Source organism: Lampetra planeri, chromosome 2 (genome assembly GCF_965212315.1).
Source record: "Lampetra planeri chromosome 2, kcLamPlan1.2.h2, whole genome shotgun sequence".
Taxonomy (NCBI): domain Eukaryota; kingdom Metazoa; phylum Chordata; class Hyperoartia; order Petromyzontiformes; family Petromyzontidae; genus Lampetra; species Lampetra planeri.
Window position 1 is genome coordinate 30853101 of NC_136108.1, and position 17510 is coordinate 30870610.

The 17510-nt window shown below is 47.6% G+C and overlaps 1 protein-coding gene and 1 non-coding gene across 2 annotated transcripts; both read left to right on the forward strand.

The window, feature by feature from the left end:
* The first annotated feature begins 2348 nt into the window (after positions 1–2348).
* LOC144731600 (F-box only protein 43-like) lies at positions 2349–15069 on the forward strand. Its single transcript, XM_078612779.1, has 6 exons — positions 2349–2519; positions 5292–6898; positions 8598–8798; positions 9416–9524; positions 9942–10166; positions 10519–15069. Exons 2-6 carry the CDS (start codon positions 5319–5321, stop codon positions 10765–10767), a joined length of 2364 nt encoding a protein of 787 aa, XP_078468905.1. The 5' UTR covers positions 2349–2519; positions 5292–5318; the 3' UTR covers positions 10768–15069.
* Positions 15070–16905: 1836 nt separating this feature from the next.
* On the forward strand, positions 16906–16979 carry TRNAI-AAU (transfer RNA isoleucine (anticodon AAU)). Its single transcript has one exon. It is a non-coding gene; the product is annotated as a tRNA-Ile (tRNA).
* The last annotated feature ends 531 nt before the right edge of the window (positions 16980–17510 follow it).

The window sequence follows — 17510 nt, forward strand, 5'->3', positions numbered from 1 at the left end:
TGGAAACCAATCACGTGATCTTGCTCCCATCCTCCCTCTCTCTCCTCCCTTCTCCCTCCATCTCCTCTCTCCCTCCCACCCTCTCTCCTCCCTCCCTCCCACCCTCTCTCCTCCCGCCCTCCCTCTCCTCCCTCCCCCTTACCACCCTCTACTCCCCCATCCCTCTCCTCCATCCCTCCAACAACAACCGCCATTCGCCACGAAGTGGCAGTGACGTCACTACGACGCTTGTGCCAGGCCATGTGCACCTTGAGGCTACGTGAAGTGTCGAACGCCCGCTGGCAGGAGGTCACGGGGCAGACCCAGATGCTACGGGTCGACTGACTGAGATGACCGAGATGACTGGCTGATGCACCACCTGTGCCCCCCACTGTGCTAACTTGCTGTGCTTTAGCCACCCGGCGCTCCGCTCGTTGTTGTGAGCGTCGCTGCTCCGCCCTCCGCTGTTGTTGGAGGGCGACTGCCTCCAACTGCCCAGTAGCGTCCTTCACGAGCCTCCTCCACTGAGGCCGATCTTGACACCGCTGGTACCAGTCATCGGCAAGTCCACTCAGCTCCACGTCCTCCTGTACCACATCACTCCATCTCGTCTCTAGCCCGTGCCGCGCCAATTTAGTCCCCTCGATCCGGCCGAACAAAAGCTGTTTAGGCATGTGGTGGCTGGGCATGCGGGCTACATGACTCAGCCAACGCAGCCTTGCCTGCCGGAGGAGCTCACCGATGGGACTTTGCCCAGATCTTTCTAGGATTTGTGAGCTCCTCACACAATCCAGCCTGGTTAAACCCAGGATGGATCGTAAGCAGGCCAGCCAAAATGTTTCTAACCGGCGAAGATGCTCCATTAGGGGGGTCCACGTTTCGCAAGCGTAGAGAAGGGATGGAATGACCGTGGCCGAGAAGACCTGAAGCTTCGTGCGGAGCGACAGATCAGGTAGCTTCCACACAGCATTACGCCACCGATGAAAATATATTACCGCTCGACTGATTCTGAATGAGACCTCTGCTGTCAAACCGGAGCCGGTCGTGAGCACACTGCCCAGGAATGAGAAACTCTCCACTCCACAACTGCCCCATCGCCGATTGGGAGTTGTGTGGGTGGGTTGTCCGATGGTACAAAATACCCAAGCAGGTGCTTCGTTTTGGTGGGGCTGATGGTAAGGCCGCACCTCTTAGTGGCACCCTCCAGGTTCAGCAGCAGCGCCTCCAACTCCTCCTCTGAGTGAGCGGCAATTACCAGATCGTCGGCATACATAACGTGGAAGAGAAATAATAAAATAATAAAAAATGAAACGATACAATTCTCACGACGTTTCGATTGCAACACAAGCAATCATCATCAGATGTGAAAACCACAGTAAGAAAAAAAACGCCACTTTTCTCAAAAAAATTATTGCTGTGGTTTTCACACCTGATGATGATTGCTTGTGTTGCAATCGAAACGTCGTGAGAATTGTATAGTTTTTTATTATTATTTTATTATTTCCCTTCTACGTGACTTTACCGAAAGAACCAAGAATATGAATCCCTGCAGTCACGAAAGCTTTAAATCGAAAAATACATAACGTAGTTGACCTCTAGATTAGAAATTTTCGTGACTGCAAGAATTCATACTCTTTGGTTTTTTCGGTAAAGTCACGTAGGTAAAACATTTTTAATAAATTAAATCACGACGTTTCGGGCGCAACACAAGCGTCCTTAATTTTTTACCTACGTAACTTTACCGAAAAAACCAAAATGTGTGGTTGACCTCCCCCATCCCTCCCACATCCTCCCACCCCCTCCCCGATCCACCTCCTCCCACCACCTCCCCTCCCACCCCCTCCCCTCCCCCTCCTTCCCGCCCCCTCCCCTACCCACCTCCCCACCTCCCCACCTCCCCTCCCCCTCCCACCTCCTCCCCTACCCACCTCCCCTCCAACCTCCCCTCCCCCTCCCTCCATCTCACCCCTTCCCCTCCCCCTCCCTCCCACCTCCTCCCCTACCCACCTCCCCTCCCACCGCCCCTCCCCCTCCCTCCCTCCCGCCCCCTCCCTTACCCACCTCCCCACCTCCCCTACCCACCTCCCCTCCCCCTCCCACCTCCTCCCCTACCCACCTCCCCTTCCACCTCCCCTCCCCCTCCCTCCATCCCACCCCCTCCCCTACCCACCTCCCCTCCCCTCGCACCCCCTCCCCCTCCCCTACCCACCTCCCTCCCCTACCCACCTCCCCCCCTCTCTCTCCTCCCAACGTGGCAAAGAAATTTTAAAAGAGGGCGTGGTCGAGGTGCGCGTGTGTGCGATTCCATTGGTCCACTCGCGCGAAGCCTCGACCAATCGCGCGCTCTGGATACGGAATTTGAAATTTAACGGAAGCTGCGAGGCGCTGTTTGGAACGGAGCGCGGCAAAGGGCGCCGAGGTTTTTTTCTTTAGCGGCGCCGTCAAGAAAATGTTTTAAAATCTTGTTCTACTAATTCACCGGAGCAAAAGTGGACTTTTAATACAAGTTGATTTTTCTTACACCGTGTGATTCTGACGAGGTAAGACAACGTTGTTTTTTTTTCAAACTAAATATAAAATTGCTGAAGATTTACCTCCGAACGCGAGCCGGTCCGCGTTTGTTAACAATATGTTAGTCGGTATCGTTACCTTAGAACAAACCTTGCATCGGTTTATTCACGTTAACTTGGTAAAGGGGTAATGCTTATAAATATATACTTTAAGTGATTTATACTGTTTATGGATGATGAGCCTCCTGGGTTCGTGCAATGCGATCCACGTGTAGTACTGGCTGAAATGTATTGTACATAAACAATATACATAGATGTAATCATGTTTTTGTTAATTAGTTTTACTTACTATCGTTGTTACGGTCAATACGTTGTGTGTTAAACTCTTACAGGACAAAGTGAGTACGTACACAATTACAGTACACGTTGTACTGTACGTGTTGCGCGCCATTTGTACTGTACACAATCTATAATTATAATCAAAGTTTAGCAAAACTTATTCATTGTTAGGTATCGCAGAATGGGTTGGTCTCCTGGTATATGTTATACTGCTAAACGTTATCACATGGATGCTATAGCGTGATTAACTACAGTCGATACATGTGTTTTAAAGTAAACATTAACCAGCAAAGTATATCTCATTTGCTCCACATTACGTGTGTATAAACCACAAATAATATAATAATCATACGTAGATAATGAAGTATTGTTTGTTAATCACTGGGGTTGAGCCATACTTCACCGCGCTGGTCAATGAGGGCGGCTGGCGGGGGTTGAGAGACCAGGGTGTCCAACACAGGTTGTCGGCTTCTTAGTACACAACATTATTCACCTTACAATGAAATCAGTTGATTGTACAATGTTTACATCATATTCTCGGTTCTTTCGGTAAAGTCACGTAGAACAAAATAATACAAATATAAAACAATACAAATTCTCACGACGATTCGACTGCAACATAAGTAATCATCATCGGATGTGAAATCCACAGCAATACATTTTTTTATTGTTTTATATTTATATTATTTCACTTCAACGTGACTTTACCGAAAGATCCAAGAATATGAATCCCTGCAGTCACGAAAGCTTTAAATAAAAATGATTGTACAATATTTACATCACTTGTACCTGATTGATTTGTGGATTACATTGTCATTTATGATGTAATTATCGTGATGTAATCGTCGCAGTGTAAGCGCCAGCATTTATTCATTTCGATTGAAATCGTCATAAGAAGCCTCTTTGCAAATTAAAGAATCCCCAATAGATTGAAAGACGAATAGGCTAAAATATAGGATGATGCGTTTATGAACTCCCCACTGAAATAAGAGAAACATTTAGAAAACATCACTGAATTTTTCCCACCAATCACAACAAGCTTAATAGTCATCTCTTGACCAAAATCACCATTAAATCGCCCCTTGAGAAGGAAGATTATTGGAAATTATTGTGGTGTTTATAAATGCGTCGACCCTGTTTGGTACATAACGCGTGTAATATTGTAATCCTGAACGGTTTATAAGAGCGTGGTTACGATCCTTGAGTATTCGGGTGATGTGGCTTTGTTTAACACGTCCTGGAGCAATTCATATACAAACACTAACACCACCACGCCAATCATCATCATTATTGACCTGCTTAATTCTGTGCTGATGGTTGCATTAAATTAATGGGGTCTCCGATATCGGCACCACGTGTAAGTTAGTTTAACACGTAGGCTTTCGCGACCAACATCATCTATGATGGAGGTTAGATCGCGTAAACATGTAAATATGGCTTGGGCCCCGCAGTTGTACAAGTATACATTTACGCGATTTAACCCAAAAAAATCCTCTATTATGGACGTGTAAGTTAATTAGCACGTAGGACATTTAAATCCGAGAATAATAAATTAGCGCATTGGCAGCTGATCTGCGAAATGTATTCCGCAGCACTAATCATCAAGACTAAGCAGAGTAAATCTATTGCAGTTGAAGTAGTTCACTCTGATATAAAGCTTTCGTGACTGCAGGGATTCATCTCCTTGGTTCTTTCGGTAAAGTCACGTAGAAGGGAAATAAAAAAAGTAATAAATAATAAAATAATAATTAAATGTATTGAACGCTGTCTTTCCGACAGCACTGTTCTTCACCTGAGGACGGCTGCTTGCGTTGTGGCCGAAACGTCGTGATAATTGCATTTTATTATGTTACATTTTTATTATTTTATTATTTCCCTTCTACGTGACTTTACCGAAAGAACCAAGAAGATAGTTCACTCTGACTCAGCCGGGGCTCGTCTCAGCGTTACGATTGGCTACCGTAGTCGGCTCGCTCGCTCCCAGACGCTTGGCCCAATCGGCTTGTGTGCACTAGCAAGTGTGAATTGTAGCCTGGTAGGGGTTTGGTTGGACCCTTGTCTGTTGTAGAAAATGTAATCGTGCTCGTTGCGCGGGCAAGCCCCCGCGTCCCAGAGGCGCCGAATTTGAAATTTGAGGCGCCAAAAAAACCCCGTGGCGTAAGTCTGTAGCGGTGGTGTTGCTATGGGTTAGCAATGCCATCGCGATTCACTCTGCACGATCTGAATGTACAGCGGTGGGGCTTTGGGGCTTTGCTCATGCACCGTTCGACCTGCCTGCATTATATTAAGACCGGTTTATTGTGCAGTAATATATATTTGCAGGGTTAAGTTAAAATAAAAAAAATTCCTCCCCTGTGAGTGTTGGGTAAATCTGAACAGCAGATTAAAAAGCATTTGACTTTTTCACATGGCTACGCATTTGTTAACCCGAGCCCATTTGTTGCCTCTTGTATTTTTGTTCAGGCAACGTGGACGAGAAGGTGCTCCAGAATGTCATCGAGGCCAGAGTGGCTGACTGGGTTGGCCCAGCGGGCCCCCCCACCACGTCCCCAGCCGTGCAACTCTTCGCCGGCACTGACCCGTGGAGGGAAGCGCGAGTCAAGCGTGAGCCCCAGGGCCGTGACGCAGCTCCCCGTGGCCAAGACGCGGCGGCCTCAGCACTCAAAAGCGGTCCCGCGCCACAACAGGGATGATGGCATCAAGTCCGACAGGACCTACAGCGATTCATGCAGCCACACGGACCCGAGTGGCCTTGAGGAGGACGAGGAGGGTTTCTGTGACGATGAGAGGCGTGCGCTGGACCGTGCGGCGGTGCACGAGGACTCGGGCCTGGGCTCCAGCGTCACTAACGACAGCAAGGTGTCCCGTGAGGCAGGCGACGAGGGGTTGGATGCTCCGGGCAGCTCTGTCAGAAGTTGCCCGGGATCAGACGCGAGAGTGGCGGCGTGGGCCCGAACATCCATGGACTTGGATGACTCTCCCTTCCTGCCGGCTGTGACGAGCAGCTGGAAGCGAGACGAGGACTTTGCGGATTCGGCGAAATCCCGCCGACATAACTTTTCTGCAGGGGAGCATAACACCCTGGATGAACTTTTGGGCAAAAAGGCAGAGGCCGTCGAAAGCGGCGTGGGCAAGGGGACAGATGGTGGTGGTACCGTGGGCACGCGGCGACTGGACGTGTCCGGCCATGTTGCCCTCCCCAACGCCAGCTTGTTCTCGCCGACTACAGAGAAACGAGACTCTGGAATCGGACTCACGCCGAACTCCTCCATCCTCGACTACGACGACGGCGACACGAGCGGCCACGACTGTCTGGATGGTGCCCGCGCCTCGACGTCGCTCTCGCCGCGATTCCTGAAGACGCCGCAGCCAAACCGCAGGGGCCGCGAGCGCGGCGCCAGTTCCGTGTTCCGCACGCCAGTGACGGCGCTCACGCGCACGTTCAACCTGGACCTGTCATCCCCCAGCGGCTTGTGGTGCTCTCCCTTACTGGGCGGCAAGGACGCGGTGCCAGGTTCTCCTGTGGTGGACGACGACAGCAGCTTTCGCTGCGTTTTCTCGGAAAGGCGTTGCATCGTTACGGAGGGCGGCAGCGACGCGGATGAGCGCAGCCTGGACAGCTCGGGCGACGACCTGACGCCGGACCTGTGGCAACGTAGCCGCAGACTCGGCCGCTTGCAGCGCCTCTCTACCATCCGCGAGGCCGGCTCCCAGTCGGACGTCGATGACGGCCGGGCGAACGTACAGGTGGCGCGGCACGTGAAGGAGGCGGCGGCGGCGTCCGGCTCACCGAGCTGCCATCGAGTGGTGAACACGCGCAGCCAGCAGAGGATGGTCACAGCGAGAGACGGCGTCGCCGGTGCCTTGAGAAACGCCGCCGTGCACACGCCGCCCCCGTGCGTGTCGCGCGATGCCACGCCACCGCCCGCTGGGATGGTGAGCGCCGATGCGGTGCTCACGCCCGCCCTGAGGCTGCAGCAGGAAGTGGCGTGGCGGTTCTGTCAGGGCCTGCAGGAGACCACGCCTGTGGGGGCTTCGGATCGAGCATCGACGTCAGCGTGGAGGCACAGGTACCCATAGGGCATCGTGACTCTCCGGTGCTGTTAATGTTGTTTAAGGGTGTTCTTGAGAGGCCACTCTAAGCAAATTTAATCTATTAAGATCTAATTTTTTTTATAGTATTTTAAATTTTCTCATTTTATCCCAATTGAGCTATTTTTGGCATGTTATAAGACATAATCCATTGGTAACTTGCTGAGCAATGCACCTATTTGTGTGAAAGAATAGCTCATGGAATCAGATACCACAAAGTTACCTCTGGTCCACATAGTTGGGGGCAGCACTTTCCCACCTGTGCTATCACTGAAAATATTTTGAATTCTCAGTGCTTGGAATTGTCAAATTTAGTGAACAACCAAATTTTATGCCGTGTCTTTTTGTACAGTCTTCGGTTCTTCCACCAAGATCAGGAACTCTCTGCCCTTGAGATCCCAGTTTTATAACAGGCTGCTGGCCTGGATTACAACCCCAGGATCTCGGCAGTTTCAAGTTCTGACCTGAGCCACCCAGTCACCGCCTAAAATAGATATAGTTTTTATGCAAAAAATACGTGAATTCAATCCTACCTTTCAGGATTGACCCTTTACATTCAACGCAAAATATTTTCTGCTGTTACATTGAGGCTAGTGGAGCGAACATAATTGTACTAAAAAAGTCTGAAGCAATCGAAACGAGGTAGTTAAAGCAAGACAATAAGTAATATTTAAAAATGCTTTTTTTTTTAAACACTCTTTAATGAAATGTACCGTACGAGTAATGGCAGAACTCCACGACTCCAGGAAGTGGCCCCGAAGCTTGCCATAACGTAAGGGACTGGTGATTTACAGCCAACGTGAGTTGATTGTAGACAATTAGACCTAAGCCGAAACATAAGATATAAAAAAGATTGTTAAAAAATTTTTTTTTAATGATAGAATATAGTATTGTCATCAGTATGACATACGTATACCAAGTTTGCAGTCGATACGACATTGGGAAGTGGGGTAAAATTGAGTTACAAGATTTGAGGATACGACAATAGACAGAGTTGAGGATACAACAGACAGTGTGAGTTAAATAAAAGCGTGTAAAAAGAAAAGATTATCAGATCGTGAAACATGAATTGTGATATTCAGCAGATCACCATGGCTTGGCTGTGGAAATGCCAACTAAATAAAGCAATCTATGTTTCATATGGAGCGTCCTTTATTAACCCTGCAAAGCATCACTATGCTGTGGGTCGAGGGTGGTCATGCAAAAAAACCTGTCTTGTGTTTAGTGTGCTTTAACAAGCAGGTGTGCTCGACTGTTTAATTTGGATAACATCCAGAGGGCTTTACAATAACCATATTTCATTCTCAAAGCGTTTAAATTCTGCTGGACTATTTCATTTAAATGTGGGATTTGGAAACCAGATTAAGAGAACTTACACGTGAAAGACATAAACGCTAAAAAATAGTCGTCTACATCAGGCCCCTGAGGCACAATGCAGCAGCAGTAAGCATCGTTGGCTCTGCTTTAGTGATGATTCCTCACATTTTTGGTGTGTACTATTAAACTATAAAATCCACTTGCAGGTTTAGTCTCGCAAAAACACATACAACCAACCAAGCGGTGACTGGCACTGGTGTCCTTATGTTGATTGCTCGCCGAACAATCGCATTGGAACGTGCCACGTGGTTTGAACGTTCGCGTGTGCTGATTGGTTCTCCCGTTTCTTTCCAACGGCAGCCCCGCGCAGCTCAATGACGTGATGAAGCAGGCTCTCGCATCCGTGCCCGTCGCCTTGAGGGAGAGCTCCTCGCTCAAGCAACTCATTGGACGTAAGATGGGCTGCAAGTTCCTCGACATAATCGCCGCCCTGGAGGAGAAGGGCCTCAAGCGCGTGGTGTGCCAGCTGCTTGGCTACCTGTCGGCGGCGGACCATGACAGGTACGCAAGTGGTGGGGACCACGGGAGGCTGCTCTGGCCACAAGAGGGAATGAGCCATTTAGACTCGCTCCCCCCTCCCCTTCCCTACGGTCATAGCAGTTCATTTACCATACTTTACCACACTGTGTCATCAGGTAGGACCGTCACAGCCAGATTTGCTGTATCAATACATGGGCTGCAAGATTTGCTGTATCAATACAGCAAATCTGGCTGTGACGGTCCCACCTGATGACGGAGACTTGTGTTGCCTCCGAAACGTCGTGATTTTTATTATTTTATTAATTTAAATTTCATTTTTTTACCTACGTGACTTTACCGAAAAAAATAAGAGTATGAATCCTTGCAGTCACGAAAGCTTCAAATCTAGAATTTACCACACTGGTCAGTGCCGGTTGGTGAAGGGTCCCCAGGACTGCTTGAGATATCGATTCTCACGTATGTTATCTGCTGCCAGGTTCATTGTGTAGTGTGCCTACTCCTGTGCTACTGCTTCACCACTTCTAATAGCAATATTGCTATTTATTTGCCCAATAAATTCTCACAACTCGGGACTACTAACTCTGTTGTAGGGACAGGTGAAAGGCACACGTGGCTAAGTGGTATGTGTTTTGCGGCAGGTTGCGCAAAGTGAGCGCAGTGTGGCGCGCTGTCGTGGACCGGGAGCGGGCGCTGAGGCTCTTGCCAGAGGAGGAGACTCCCAAATCGGTGCCCGTGATCTGGCACAAGGTACGTATGGGGGCAGTGAGCATCAATGACTCCAGCTGCTTAGTGTGTGGCCACGCAGAAGTCGCGTCATTTACATGAGGCTTGAGCTGATTTTACACTTATTGATGTGAATTGAAAGTAGTCAATTCTCAGAACCGTGTTATAACAAGACAGTACAACACGGCAAAATCTGAATGCAATGTGATGTCAGCTGTAACCATGCACAGTGCTCCATAGGTGGCACTAAACCCATTCTACTTAAAGCACACATTAGGAATCTTTGGAGATGTCAAAGTCGGAAAATGTCACATGACAATTAGCCAATGACCATATTCAGCCCATGATCCATCCACTGAAATCTATTGCAGTGGGGCAGCAGTGGAGACTTTCGTTGTGGGTTGCTTGAGCGTAACCTCGTTGTCACTCTTCCCTCCCCAGGAGAACGAGCTCAACCCGTCGGCGGGCGAGGACGTGGCCGGCACACGTTGGCACCAGGCGGTGCGGCCCGTGCTGTCGGCGGTGCAGTGCATAGGCGTGAACGCGGCGACAGTGCCCAGGGGCAGTCCCTTGGCACCGTCCGGGCAAAGCCTCGCGACACCGTCGCCCACGAATAGGCAGGCAGCGAGCAGCCGAGCAAGCAGCCAGCACGAGCGCTTCATGGCGGTATGGAGACACTTATGATGGGGGGGTGGGGGAAGGCGATAGTGATTCTGTTATGTGATGAAAAAATACGAATAAGCTTTTCCCCTATTCTGGCAATAAAACAGGTGTTAGGATGTTCAAATATCAAATAGATACCTACTGCAAGGCATCAAGCCTGCATTAACCACACATACTTGTGGAAAAACATGAAATATTACTGTCAATTCACCTTAATTTATTTTAACTCGAATGCTTGATGTTAAATTCTATCAGGTACGGGGAAGTAGAAACTAGGTGCCTCCACTTCAGATACGGTAATATATCCCTTCAATGCTTTGTCATCACGCCCTTTTCTCATTGTCCACCGCCGCAGGTGGGCCGCACGCTCCACAGCGACGAGTTTCTGCGCAAGTGCCCGCGCTGCCAGTCTCCGGCGCGCGTGCGCTGCGCGGAGGAGCGAGCGCTGTGCACGCGGGAGTCGTGCACGTACGACTTCTGCGTGATCTGCCAGTGCCTGTGGCACGGGGCACGCCCATGCAGTCCCGCACAGACGGCGCGCCGGGGGCCGATGGAGGCGCTGCCTGGCACCAAGCAGAGCAAGCGCAACCTAAAGCGGCTGTGACACAGGCCCCGGGGTTGGTGGCGGTGGAGAGGAGTAGAGCTGCCAACTCGGCCGTTTTATTTCTTCCACCGAGAGATGTTTGAATGCGCCACACCGGCTATGGTCACAACCCCCGCCACCACGCCCCCCCCCCACCGCCCCCCAACCTGGAAACGCCTGTGGACACCTGAAGTCGACCAGGTTAGGTCTATGGACTCTCGGTGCCTGCGTCGCCTTGGTATTGTTGGCCTCTCAACTAGGTCATTGAATACTTTTATCGAGGACTAGGTGTGAGATTGAGGTGAATGCCTCTATTGCTAGTGTGACCTGGGTAAGCTACATTAGTTTTTGTTGTATATATATTTTACTGTGCCCAGTTTTATTGCAAATTGTGGTGCAATGTCATGTGACGGAGTATCTATTCGTAATTCGGAGCAGTGCCTATGTATGTATGTATGTTGAACTTCTTTCGCACCGTACGTAGCCAACCATGATAATCGTGGTGTGGGGGGAAGGACGACAAACTAAATACAAAAAGCAGTCCTAAAGGAATGAGTTTTACATTTAGAAATGAAAGAACATAGGATCCAGCTGCTTGTGAGATCCCTTCAATTGATGATCTAGCCACACAACCACCACGCACAACACTTCTTTATCGCACGTTCTGCTGTAGAGATGTTCATCGTATCTCGATCAAACCGAAATGTTTAATTCTCAGAGCTGGAAATTAGGAAAATTATGTGAAAAGCCAAATATAATGATGGTTTTCGTGCAGTCATTTGTGGCTGGCTGAGACCCATCAGCTGGCTGCACATGAGAGTCCAGTTTAATCATTGGGTGGTTGGAACTTCCGTTTCAAATCCACAATCAGTAATACAGGCTGCAATACTACAACCATCCCAGCTACCTCCAATGGAGTCAAAATTGAGTGGCACAAAAAACTAGTTTATTGGGGTACTGTAGTGAAACATTTGGTTGACAACTGCACCAAATAGTACCTGGTGGAGATCTGATGAAAACAGGGGTTCTTCTTTGTCCTGGTGCTTATTTTAGGAGGGCGAAACCTTAATTTAACTTTTTTTAGCGAAGTTATGGGAGAAAAATTGGAAATTATTTTTTTGGGTCCACCGGATGATGAGAGAACTCCCATGCCTAAGTGGGTATTTGGGCATCTATATTCAACGTTTGAGAAGGCTAATATGCCCAAAGTCTTAGTTCAGGAAACAATGGATCTTGGATATGCCACAACGGTTGGAATGGGAAAAATGCTACAACCATGAAATTAGTGCATCCTCAATAACGCAGTCTTTATCAATGAATTGGACTTGAGGAAACACAAATGGAATGTTGATAATATTACAAACTTCCACAAATAACCTAAGAGGTGTGAATGCGTCATCTCGTTATTATTGCGATGCAAAAATCCAACCAGTACGTGAACATGGACTGGTTTCATTGCTCCATCTCCTCCCAAGGTTATCTCCCTCGGACCCTTTTCCTATTCCTTGGTTGTCAATACATTCCTATTCTTGACCATTGTTCATTATCCTTTCGAGCAAAGTGTCAAGCCTGCTCAAGTCCACATTCTCAATAATGTTTGGCATATGTTCTCTCATCCCCGTGCTCCCCTTTCTGGCTCCCGATGTAAGTTTAAGCATGCAATCGGTTACGCAGTTATGTTTTCGATTCGCTCAAGGTAACATGGATCGTTTCTTGTACACTGTGCCTTCACCATTATTATGCGAGTGTCGGTGCGGCAATTTTAAAGGCGGCTATGTGAGTTGTTAGCTTAGGAATTTGCCCTTCCTTGCCAGCCCACGGCTGTCCTTCGTAATAACCACTGACATGTAATTTAAACAAATAATTATACCTGCACCCCTCCATCACTCTGGCTCAAGGCAATGCGACTGCTAGGCCTCTGCTTTTTCATACAATGTGTTAACTTACCTGTGCTATGCATTATATGCTGTACATATCAGATTATGATGGCAAACGCGGTTAAATGAAGTGAATTCCAAGGGCTCATGAATTTCGATTCGACCTATGAGATGGTCACCTCCTTTCGCCAAATAGGTTCAGAAGGTGGCATTTTCGGGAAGAAGAAGAAACGAGGCCTTGTGGTCTAACGAACGTGAATATAATGTGAATCGCAGGCTGCGTGTGTACGCACGCGCCCGCGTCTCTCCTGCTCCCATCGCGTGGCTCGGGATGGAGTCGGATTTTAAAGCGCATCGCTGAAGAATTCCTGGCGCCGACGTGCAGAGGGGAAGTTGGCCGTGTCGTCGCGAATGCGTTGGGCAGCTGGCGCCTCGTTTGCACTGGAAAATAGACTGCACATCTGTCGGCGCCGTATTGGTGATGCTCGCGGGATGACATACTGCACGACCACGATCGCGATCGACAAACACCGCCTTTGCGCGAAGCGTTACGTGGAATGGAACGGTGCTAACACGGCTGTCGTTTCCGGCGTGGCTTCTTCGAGCACGGAGGAACATTGGGACCGTTTGCCATCTTGCCACTGAATACCGTCACTTTATTAGGAAGAATTTGTTGATTGCAGTCGTTGAAGTGTTCTCTGTCATTGCCTCAAGGCCAGTTGGTGGGTTGGCGGCAGTTGATGAGATGTTATAAGGTTAAGAAACTTGACGGTGGCCACCCGCTTGGCACGGTGTTACTCACAGTCGTGCAAAGCAGTTGTCGTGATTACCCAGCGGTAGCTGGCGATAATCTCCTTAAGAGCCAGCTGCTGTCACAGTATATAGGCTGCGGACACTGTGGACAAAGCGAGTGACACTGCACACGATGTTACAAATGTTCAAAGGGTGACGTTCTGAAGGGAGTTGACATTCTGTGCCCTATCTGGAGCAATGAAGACTGACCAGCATTGGAACTGATGTGCGTGTATACAGAACTGTTTTGGCAATCCCTATGTAAATCGCAGCGAGCGTCACCCGATGTGCTCAGGATAAGGATGACACGTGCATAATGCTTTATGTATATAATGCTGTAATCGCATGTACAGTGTAAACTTGAGCTTTTGTATATGCCTAGTTAGTGTTTGTAAAGGTTTTTCATCTGAGTTTTTGGTTAATCTGGAGCATCTGGTTTCTGTCGACCGAGAGGGGTCACACGCGCAGCTTAATTTTCCCAAGGTCTTGTTTACAATTTGAACGCAAATTTTAATCCCATCGTCCACATTTAGACGAATATGTATGTGATCAAGATGCTGTGAATGGCCCAGTGCCTCCCACGTAGTTACTGGAAAAGTAACAACTATAAAGCCCAATTTAACCATTAAATATCGCCAATCGTTTTATTGTTAATGTCCACACATGGCTCTGAATAACGGATTAGTCATTTTTCTTATTGAATAGTATTCCCTCTCTGAAACCGTTCCGGAGATGCTGGTGAATAGCAAATGTCGCGGAGAATGAAAACCTATCATTTTAATTAATGACCTTAAATAATCAATCTCGTCACTTTATCACATTCTTCCTCGGTCACTTGATCTCATCACTTTCTGTCTGTCTCGATGCAGTCGTGCAGCGTTCCAGATGCGATTCAACGGATAGCCCAATGTCACGGACAACACATTCGTGAATAGCGAGGGAATGCTGTGTTTAATGTTTTAGAGTCGACTTCTGACATTCCTGTGCCATGTGCCTTATACGCCTGTGTGTGTCTGTGAGACGGGCAGTTTTCCATCTACAGCCTGCATCTCTGGCTTGCCAGGTTGTGACCGACCCTTGTTCTGGTTTGGCTCGCCCCACTCGGCCTTTTACGTGAAAGACCGTAACAACCCTTTCAAGTGAAACCGTTTATAATAGTTGTAAAATTATATTGCCCACCAACCCTGGGGTCGGTCAGAGCTTTGCAGCATTTGAGAAATAAGTAAGTTTGTAACCTTTTTCTATGCAATGATTAGTCCTATCGGTTGCAATAAACTTGCTTAGTTCTCTTAATCTAAAATGGATCTGGAGGCATGGATTTGGACTTTATTTTAAAGGTTGGATTTTAAGCTGAAAAACTGCGAGTATGAGAGGCCACTCGTGACACGTGGTGAATGTATTTTGTATATTTTTTACAATCACTTTTTTAATGTGTTCTTTGTGTTGCCGTGAATGCTCAAAGAAATCCGAGTGAAAGTTTTTTTTTAATGAATTTATGACGTGTGATATTGTACCTTAATTTACAGCGTGCAGTTTTAATAAAGTGTCATTAAATTTCGATTTAAAGCTTTCGTGACTGCAGGGATTCATATTCTTGGTTCTTTCTGTCAAGTCGCGTAGCAGGGAAATAATAAAATAAAGTGTCATTCATTTCCTTTGGTGGTAATTGCCGTGAATTGTGCAATATTGACGTTAAACAATTCCCAGAGCACACGTGCATTAATGCGTCTGTGGTGGTCTCTAATTATAATTAAGATAATTATCTTCCACTCTTCCTGATTTCTTGCCAATGCCATCCAGTGGGAGCCTTCAAAGCCTCTGATCTCGTTCCGACATAATAATTTACATTCGTAATGCGAATTTCATCCAAGGATCACAATGCGCCATCTCATGTTCTGTCTCCTGCTCCTTCCCTCCATCGGCCTCAGTTATGTTGTTCATCTCACCTGTCTCTTCATAATCAAGGTTTTTGGGTTAATTGGCTGTGTCGGGTGGTGGAGGGTTACCACATTTATACTTCTGCGATCTAACCCAACAACGTTTATGATTTCGATTGAAAGCTTTCGTGACTGCAGGGTTTCATCTTCTTGGTTCTTTCGGTAAAGTCACGTAGAAGGGAAATAATAAAAATAAAACATAATAAAATGCAATTCTCACGACGTTTCGGCCACAACGCAAGCAGCCGTCCTCAGGTGACGAATATTGGTCGAGAAAGCCGACGTTAAACATTCTAGTGATCTGCTCAATTCCATTCATTTTATGTTTCACTGTAATTTGCATCTGTCGTCTTGGTTTTAATTCTCAAATCTTCTGATTGATAATTTCGTCCCTCGCTACGTTCGAAATCATTGCTTGCTCTGGCATACTTATATGGAATAAGCTGGATGTAAGCACAGTTCTGATATAAACAACATTTCACTGGTGGAGATATTCACAGGTCACCTGATACAAGTACACTTTGGATTAAAATAGATGCACTTGCTTGCAAAACGTGCTTTTATCCAGCTTGTACTGAAATACTATCATAACCCATTTTTACTGGAACATAATCACATGTAATTGTTTTAAACAATGTACCAATTTTATATTCGGTAAACTTGACCGCAAATGCCTTTCTCTGGCAGTCGTAACATCGTCCAGCAGATGGCGCACTTTGACAGCCACAAGCAGCGCTCCACATCGTCCAGTGCCAAAGGTGGACATTCCACATTCCTGCGGCGGGGGGCCGCTGGTAATGTGTATGCACCAAGTAGTTATGCCTGACAATGTTCTGCTCATTTTAGCAACCCCAGAGGAACGGACGGTAGTGATGATACCAATGCTGCTGGAAATGCTGTTGCTCATGACGTTGATACGGATTTTGTTGCTGCTGATGATGATCCTGCTGATGAGGTACAGTCCGTGACCCTAACACGACTTAAACTCAACCTCACAGTTGGGTGTTTCCAACTCTCTATAATATAACATCCCAGGCAATGTACGTAGTACTGATAAGCAACTGGATTTCTATTGCTGTTTTGAGCTCCGTATGCTGAGATCGCTCCTGGTTAGCCTTGCAAAAAGAGACGTTAAGTTTAAATTAATTCCTGGTGAAATTCAAGCGCTTGCGAATTTGAGATCTGAGTTCGACTCCCCGTCACGGAAATCGACAGTGGCGAATTGTATAGGAATAGGTTACGAGCTAACCAATATCCCCACCACCCCCCACGTCACTAATTTGCACTGACTAGCATGGTGAAGTCTGGTCAAACAAACCCCATCACCGGCGAGGCCTTCATCCAACAGTGGACACAGCTGTACATTTCGATTTAAAGCTTTCGTGACTGCAGGGATTCATATTCTTGGTTCTTTCGGTAAAGTCACGTAGAAGGGAAATAATGAAAATAAAACAATACCATTATCACGACGTTTCGGCCACAACGCAAGCAGCCGTCCTCAGGTGATTGGTGGTGAGAATCAATGACAAGAGACTTGGTGCTGCCTGTCAGCTGGCCGGTTAGCTCAGCTGGTTAGAGCGTGGTGCTAATAACGCCAAGGTCGCGGGTTCGATCCCCGTACGGGCCACAATATTATTTTATTTATTTACATATCGCTACTTGCACGGCGTGGAGAGGGGTCTTCATCCAGCAGTGTCTTGACAGCGCTGTAAGTCATTGTAAAATTACTCGTCTTTTGCCCGTCCAAGGACGGGTGTATTTCAGTAAATCTGAAACTTGCAAGCGAAAAGCAGACCGCGACGTGATATATTCATTGCATCAATTCGTGCGCAATTTGAAAGGCCGCGGTGACGCAGACGGCAGACCTATTTCATTTTAAGGTTATAAACCCTTGTTTATCATGACGTCCTTTTTACTTCGATGTCTCAACAGCGTTACGGAGATCACGTGACGTGAGGGTTCTGCCTTTAGTGAGGGTTGTAAGTTGACGCTGAGGAGTGACGTCACCCACTAATTAGTATTATGGTGGGGGGGGGGGTCCATTTGGAGGACGTCACCTGTTCATGATTATTAATGAGGGGGGGCTGGCCCAAGTGGAGTGACGTCACGCGCGGGACACAGACATTTTTGCTCATCGTAGTCGTTTCCATGAATACAG

What these genes read in the sequence shown, in the direction of transcription:
- LOC144731600 (XM_078612779.1), top strand. Translation starts at nt 5,319, where the DNA reads ATGTCATCGAGGCCAGAGTGGCTGACTGGGTTGGCCCAGCGGGCCCCC. An exon ending in ACGTCAGCGTGGAGGCACAG is followed by an intron (nt 6,899 to 8,597) that starts GTACCCATAGGG and finishes TTCCAACGGCAG; the next exon opens with CCCCGCGCAGCTCAATGACG. An exon ending in TCGGCGGCGGACCATGACAG is followed by an intron (nt 8,799 to 9,415) that starts GTACGCAAGTGG and finishes GTTTTGCGGCAG; the next exon opens with GTTGCGCAAAGTGAGCGCAG.